A 7,944-nucleotide genomic window follows, 5' to 3' on the forward strand; every position below is an offset into this window, starting at 1 on the left:
ACATTGAGGGGACCATACCTAACATTGAGGGGACCATACCTAACACTGAGGGGACCATACCTAACACTGAGGGGGACCACACCTAACACTGAGGGGGACCACAGCTAACACTGAGGGGGACCACACGTAACGCTGAGGGGGGGGCCTAACGCTGAGGGGACCACACCTATAACGCTGAGGAGACCACACCTAACACTGAGGGGGGACACCTAACACTGAGGGGGCCACACCTAAGGCCGAGGGGGGACACATAACACTGAGGGGGACCACACCTAACACTGAGGGGGACCAAACCTAACACTGAGGGGGACCACACTTAACATTGAGGGGACCATACCTAACACTGATGGGACCATACCTAACACTGAGGGGACCACACCTAACACTGAGGGGGACCACAGCTAACACTGAGGGGGACCACACCTAACGCTGAGGGGACCACACCTAATGCTGAGGGGGACCACACCTAACACTGAGGGGACCACACCTAACACTGAGGGGGGGGACCACACCTAATACTGAGGGGGACCACACCTAACGCTGAGTGGGACCACACCTAACGCTGAGGGGGACCACACCTAATACTGAGGGGGACCACACCTAACGCTGAGTGGGACCACACCTAACGCTGAGGGGGACCAGACCTAACGCTGAGGGGGACCAGTCCTAACACTGAGGGGGAAACCTAACACTGGGGGACCACGCCTAACACTGAGGCCGGGGACCACACCTAACACTGAGGGGGACCACACCTAACACTGAGGGGGACCACACCTAACACTGAGGAGGACCACACCTAACACTGATGGGACCACACCTAACACTGAGGGGGACCACACCTAACACTGAGGGGGACCACACCTAACACTGAGGAGGACCACACCTAACACTGAGGAGGACCACACCTAACACTGAGGAGGACCACACCTAACACTGAGGGGACCACACCTAACTCTGTGGGGGACCAGACCTAACACTGAGGGGGACCACACCTAACACCTAAGTTAATACAGTTAACCCCCTCCTGTGTGTTTCTGTGAGTGGTCTCTAATGAAGCAGTATGTAGTGCCATGTTAATGTAGCCCTATGTCTCTCTATGCAGGGTGGAGAGGAAGGAGTGGTCTCGTATGAAGCAGTATGTAGTGTTATGCCATGTTAATGTAGCCCTATGTCTCTCTTTGCAGGGTGGAGAGGAAGGAGTGGTCTCGTATGAAGAATAAGGACCGCAGCAGCTTTGTTCAGAGCTATGAAACTGTTACACAGATAGAAGGTAGGTCTGACCTGTGACCTCAGATTCTTTTATTTGTCTGAAATGGTGGTAGTTTCAGCCAGTAGAACTGAAGTGGAGGGTGTGTATCCCAATCCGGCCACAAGATGGCACTCTGACACAACCAGTGATGCTATAACTCTGGGCTATTCAATCGGGGGTATGCGGCCCCCTAGGGGTCCGCTGAGATACTGTAGGGAGTATTATTTTAAGTGAAAAAAACATTTGTATTGGGGCGGCAGGTAGCCTAGTGGTTAGAGTGTTGGGCCAGTAACCAGCATGTAGCCTAGTGGTTAGAGTGTTGGGCCAGTAAGCAGCAGGTAGCCTAGTGGTTAGAGTGTTAGGCCAGTAACCATCAGGTAGCCTAGTGGTTAGAGCGTCGGGCCAGTAACCAGCTGGTAGTCTAGTGGTTAGAGTGTTGGGCCAGTAACCAGCATGTAGCCTAGTGGTTAGAGTGTTGGGCCAGTAACCAGCAGGTAGCCTAGTGGTTAGAGTATTGGGCTTCTAGATCGAATCCCTGAGCTGACAAGGTAAAAATCTGTCGTTCTGCCACTGAACAAGGCAGTTAACCCACTGTTCCTAGACCGTCATTGAAAAGAAGAATTTGTTCTTTACTAACTTGCCTAGTTAAATAAAGGTTAAATAATCATTTAAAAAGACCTTTAAAAAAACAGTCAGTATCTGCTGTGACCACCATTTGCTTCATGCAGCGTGACACATCTCATGTTCCTGGGTCCCTGGGAGTAAGGCCCTGGGAGGAAGGCCCTGGCTTTGCCTGGGAGGAAGGCACTGGGTCCCTGGGAGGAAGTCCCTGGGTTTGCCTGGGAGGAAGTCCCTTGGTTTGCCTGGGAGTAAGGCCCTGGGTCCCTGGGAGTAAGGCCCTGGGAGGAAGTCCCTGGGTTTGCCTGGGAGGAAGTCCCTGGGTTTGCCTGGGAGGAAGTCTCTGGGTTTTCCTGGGAGAAAGTCCCTGGGTCCCTGGGAGTAAGGCCCTGGGAGGAAGTCCCTGGGTTAGCCTGGGAGTAAGGCCCTTGGAGGAAGTCCCTGGGTTTGCCTGGGATTAAGTCCCTGGGTTTGCCTTGGAGGAAGTCCCTGGGTTTGCCTGGGAGGAAGTCACTGGATTTGCCTGGGAGTAAGGCCCTGGGAGGAAGTCCCTGGGTTTGCCTGGGAGTAAGGCCCTGGGAGGAAGTCCCTGGGAGGAAGTCCCTGTATTTGCCTGGGAGGAAGTCCCTGGGTATGCCTGGGAGTAAGGCCCTGGGTCCCTGGGAGTAAGGCCCTGGGAGGAAGTCCCTTGGTTTACCTGGGAGGAAGGCCCTGGGTCCCTGGGAGTAAAGGCCCTGGGAGGAAGTCCCTGGGTTTGCCTGGGAGGAAGTCCTTGGGTTTGCCTGTGAGGAAGTCCCTGGGTTTGCCTGGGAGTAAGGCCCTGGGTCCCTGGGAGGAAGTCCCTGGGTTTGCCTGGAAGTAAGGCCCTGGGTCCCTGGGAGTAATGCCCTGGGTCCCTGGGAGTAATGCCCTGGGACCCTGGGAGTAAGGCCCTGGGTCCCTGGGAGTAAGGCCCTGGGAGGAAGTCCCTGGGAGGAAGTCCCTGGGTTTGCCTGGGAGTAAGGCCCTGGGTCCCTGGGAGTAAGGCCCTGGGAGGAAGTCCCTTTGAGGAAGTCCCTGGGAGGAATTCCCTGGGTTAGCCTGGGAGTAAGGCCCTGGGTCCCTGGGAGTAAGGCCCTCGGAGGAAGTCCCTGGGTTTGCCTGGGAGTAAGGCCCTGGGTCCCTGGGAGTAAGGCCCTGGGAGGAAGTCCCTGGGAGGAAGTCCCTGGGTTTGCCTGGGAGTAAGGCCCTGGGTCCCTGGGAGGAAGGCCCTGGGTCCCTGGGAGTAAGGCCCTGGGAGTAAGGCCTGGGGGAAGTAAGGCCCTGGGTCCCTGATTAAGAAAAGCTATAACTCTATTTCTCTCTCTCTCCAGTCCACTATGTGAGGCCTATCATTATACTGGTCCTACTAAAGACAGAGTGACCTCTAACCTCTCTCTCTCTCTCTCTCTCTCTCTCTCTCTCTCTCTCTCTCTCTCTCCAGTCCACTATGTGAGGCCTATCATTATACTGGGTCCTACTAAAGACAGAGTGAATGATGATCTTCTCTCTGAGTTTCCTGACAAGTTTGGTTCCTGTGTTCCACGTGAGTATTACTATCAAATATAGGTACTACTACAGGTACTATATACACAAAGGTACTACTATAGACCCATTATATATTTATAGGTACTACTATAGACCCATTATATACACATAGGTACTACTACCGACCCATTATATACACATAGGTACTACTATAGGTACTATATACATGTAGGTACTACTATTGACCCATTATATACACATAGGTACTACTATAGACCCATGATAGACAAATAGGTACTACTATAGGTACTACTATTGACCCATTATATATTTATAGGTACTACTATATACTACTATAATACAGATGAAAACTCTCTTGGTGGATAGTGTGGTCTACAGCTTATCATAAGGTACTCTACCTCAGACGGGCAATACATCTCGACTTCTTTAATATTAGACATCGTGCACCAGCTGTTATTGACAAATAGACACACACCCCCACCCCTAGTCTTACCAGAGGTAGCGTCTCTGTTCTGCCGGTGCAGGGAAAATCCCGCCAGCTCTATATTGTCCGTATCGTCGTTCAGCCACGTCTCGGTGAAACATATGATGTTACAGTTTTTAATATCCCGTTGGTAGGATAATCTTAATAGTAGATCATCCTATAGTTTGTGTCCCAAATAAACAATCAACAATATACTATTTACAATTACACTACGCTTCAAAACGTTATCTGAAATAGTGTCCTAACACAGAACACGTGTCCGTCCGTGTGTGTGTGTAACATAAACGTGTGTGTGTGTGTGTGTAACATAAACGTGTGTGTGTGTGTAACATAAACGTGTGTGTGTGTGTGTGTGTGTGTGTGTAACATAAACGTGTGTGTGTGTGTGTGTGTGTAACATAAACATGTGTGTGTGTGTGTGTAACATAAACGTGTGTGTGTGTGTGTGTAACATATATGCGTGTGTGTGTGTAACATAAACGTGTGTGTGTGTGTGTAACATAAACGTGTGTGTGTGTGTGTGTAACATAAATGTGTGTGTGTGTGTGTAACATAAATGTGTGTGTGTAACATAAACGTGTGTGTGTGTGTGTGTGTAACATAAACGTGTGTGTGTGTGTGTGTAACATAAACATGTGTGTGTGTGTGTGTAACATAAACGTGTGTGTGTGTGTGTGTGTGTAACTTAAATGTGTGTGTGTGTGTAACATAAACGTGTGTGTGTGTTTGTGTGTAACATAAACGTGTGTGTGTGTAACATAAATGTGTGTGTGTGTGTAACATAAATGTGTGTGTGTGTAACATAAATGGCTGTGTGTGTAACATAAATGTGTGTGCGTGTGTAACATAAACGTGTGTGTGTGTGTGTAACATAAATGTGTGTGTGTGTGTAACATAAATGTGTGTGTGTGTGTAACATAAATGTGTGTGTGTCTGTGTAACATAAACGTGTGTGTGTGTGTAGACACGACGCGGCCTCAGAGGGAGTATGAGGTGGATGGGCGGGACTACCACTTTGTGTCGTCAAGGGAACAGATGGAGAAGGACATCCAATCACATCACTTCATAGAGGCGGGTCAATACAACAGTCACCTGTATGGAACCAGCGTTCAGAGTGTCCGCATGGTCGCAGAGCAGGTAAGGGGAGGGAGGGAGTGTACGTGTGTGTGTGTGTGTGTGTGTGTGTGTGTGTGTGTGTGTGTGTGTGTGTGTGTGTGTGTGTGTGTGTGTGTGTGTGTGTGTGTGTGTGTGTGTGTGTGTGTGTGAGTGTGAGTGTGTGAGTATGTGAGTGAGTGAGTGAGTGTGTGTGTGAGTGTGTGTGTGTGTGTGTGTGTGTGTGTGTGTGTGAGTGTGTGTGAGTGAGTGTGTGAGTATGTGAGTGAGTGAGTGAGTGAGTGAGTGAGTGAGTGAGTGAGTGTGTGTGTGTGTGTGTGTGTGTGTGTGTGTGTGTGTGTGTGTGTGTGTGTGTGTGTGTGTGTGTGTGTGTGTGTGTGTGTGTGTGTGTGTGTGTGTGTGTGAGTATGTGAGTAGTGAGTGAGTGAGTGAGTGAGTGAGTGAGTGTGTGTGTGTGTGTGTGTGTGTGTGTGTGTGTGTGTGTGTGTGTGTGTGTGTGTGTGTGTGTGTGTGTGTGTGTGTGTGTGTGTGTGTGTGTGTGTGTGTGTGTGTGTGTGTGTGTGTGTGTGTGTGTGTGTGTGTGTGAGTGTGTGAGTGTGTGAGTATGTGAGTGAGTGAGTGAGTGAGTGAGTGAGTGAGTGAGTGAGTGAGTGAGTGTGTGTGTGTGTGTGTGTGTGTGTGTGTGTGTGTGTGTGTGTGTGTGTGAGTGTGTGTGTGTGTGTGTGTGTGTGTGTGTGAGAGAGAGAGACCCTTTAACTATTTGGTCCTTTAATGTGTAAAGTATTATATTGTGTTATGTTCTGCACTGTACAGAATATATTGATTAACCAGGTGTGTGTTTGTGTGCGCAGATGGGGAAACACTGTATCTTAGATGTATCAGCTAATGCAGTGAGGAGACTACAGGCAGCTCAGCTTCATCCTATTGCTGTCTTCATCAGACCAAGATCACTGGAAAATATACTGTAAGTAGGAGGGAGTGGGTTGTCTTCATCAGACCAAGATTACTGGAAAATATACTGTAAGTAGGAGGGAGTGGGTTGTCTTCCTCAGACCAAGATCACTGGAAAATATACTGTAAGTAGGAGGGAGTGGGTTCTCTTCATCAGACCAAGATCACTGGAAAATAATCTGTTAATCTAATAGTGCCTGTGTGTGTTGTAAATTGTTGAGCAGATTCAGGGGTTATCTTTTTTAAGTTTAGCTTGGAATAATTTCATTCCTTCCTGTCAGGCATTATGCAGTTACAGTCTGGACACTAGAGGTCTCTATGGACTAGGAAACAACAGTTCTGATTCATTATTAAAATACTTCAAGTTGAATCACTCTTCCTTTCTTTCTGTTGAAGTTAAATGATCTACATTCTAACGTGAAACATCCGTGTGTTACAGTGACCTGAACATGCGTGTTGAAACATCCGTGTGTTACAGTGACCTGAACATGCGTGTTGAAACATCCGTGTGTTACAGTGACCTGAACATGAGTGTTGAAACATCCGTGTGTTACAGTGACCTGAACATGCGTGTTGAAACATCCGTGTGTTACAGTGACCTGAACATGCGTGTTGAAACATCCGTGTGTTACAGTGACCTGAACATGCGTGTTGAAACATCCGTGTGTTACAGTGACCTGAACATGCGTGTTGAAACATCCGTGTGTTACAGTGACCTGAACAAGCGTCTGACAGAGGACCAGGCCAGGAAGGCTCTGGACAGAGCTGTCAAACTGGAACAAGACTTTATAGAATGCTTCTCAGGTAACACACACACACACACACACACCACACACATACACACACACCCGTTAATGTTACACACACACACACCCGTTAATGGTACACACACACACACACACACACACACACACACACACACACACACACACACACACACACACACACACACACACACACACACACACACACACACACACACACCTTAATGGTACACACACACACACACACACGTTAATGTTACACACACACACACACACATGTTAATGTTACACACACACACACACACACACACACACACACACTCTCTCTCTCTCTCTCTCTCTCTCTCTCTCTCTCTCTCTCTCTCTTTCTAACCCTGTCTCTGTCTCTGACCCTCTGTGTGTAGCTATTGTGGAAGGGGAGAGTTTTGAAGAGGTTTATCACATGGTGAAGACTGTGATCGAAGAGCAGAGTGGACCCTACATATGGATACAATCAAGAGAAAGACTATAAAAGAGAGGAGCAGAGGAGAGGAGAGGAGCCTATATATGGACACCATCTAGGGAAACACTATAGAGGAGATTAGAGGAGAGTTGAGGAGATGAGAAGAGAGGAGAGGAGAGATTAGGAGAGAAGAGAGAGAGTTGAGGAGATTAGGAGAGTTGAGAAGAGGAAAAGAGAGAGGAGAGAAGAGAAGGGAGAGGAGAGTTGAGGAGATAAGAGGAAAAAAGAGAGGAAGAGAGAAGAGAGGAGAGTTGTTGAGGAGATAAGAGGAAAATAGAGAGGAGGAGAGAAGAGAGAGGAGAGTTGAGATAAGAGGAAAAGAGAGAGGAGGAGAGAAGAGAAGGGAGGAGAGTTGAGGAGATGAGAGGAAAGGAGAAGATGGGTTGTACAAGGCCTCTGAGATTATCACCTTGACTACTGTTGCTTCGGATACTGTCACCACAACTACCGTGGATACCATCTCACAGCAACCAGAAGGAGAGAGAGGGACAGAAGGAGAGATGGAGAGACACTGTAAGACTCACCACAGAACCAAAAGCGAGAGAGAAACAGACGCTTTCTCTCCATCCCCTCTCCTCCCTCCATAATTTCTCTCTCTCTCCTCCGGATCTGCAAAGAATTGTTTTCTAACGGAATGGGACTCTGAAAGTGAAGAGAGACGAGGTGAAAGAGGAGACGAGACTGGAGTGACTGCAGCAGGAAGAGAAGGGGAGGCTGTCTGAACCATGGAGGGAGA

General features: G+C 48.6%; 1 protein-coding gene across 7 annotated transcripts in view; it reads left to right on the forward strand.

Moving 5' to 3' along the window:
* The window catches only part of LOC112242781 (disks large homolog 4-like), a 118,184-nt gene extending 110,832 nt beyond the window's left edge, over positions 1-7,352 (forward strand). For 6 of the 7 annotated variants that reach the window (XM_042327958.1, XM_042327959.1, XM_042327960.1 and 3 more), the window contains 6 exons: positions 1,185-1,270; positions 3,330-3,431; positions 4,843-5,015; positions 5,843-5,955; positions 6,655-6,746; positions 7,111-7,352. In XM_042327958.1, coding sequence (XP_042183892.1) covers positions 1,185-1,270; positions 3,330-3,431; positions 4,843-5,015; positions 5,843-5,955; positions 6,655-6,746; positions 7,111-7,217 — 673 coding nt within the window. In that variant the 3' untranslated portion in view covers positions 7,218-7,352. Of the gene's footprint in view, positions 1-1,184; positions 1,271-3,329; positions 3,432-4,842; positions 5,016-5,842; positions 6,068-6,654; positions 6,747-7,110 lie in introns of those variants that run through there. The other variant, XR_006084209.1, reaches the window with a different exon arrangement.
* Positions 7,353-7,944: the final 592 nt, after the last annotated feature.

The sequence above is a fragment of the Oncorhynchus tshawytscha genome, linkage group LG10, assembly GCF_018296145.1.
Source record: "Oncorhynchus tshawytscha isolate Ot180627B linkage group LG10, Otsh_v2.0, whole genome shotgun sequence".
Classification (NCBI taxonomy): domain Eukaryota; kingdom Metazoa; phylum Chordata; class Actinopteri; order Salmoniformes; family Salmonidae; genus Oncorhynchus; species Oncorhynchus tshawytscha.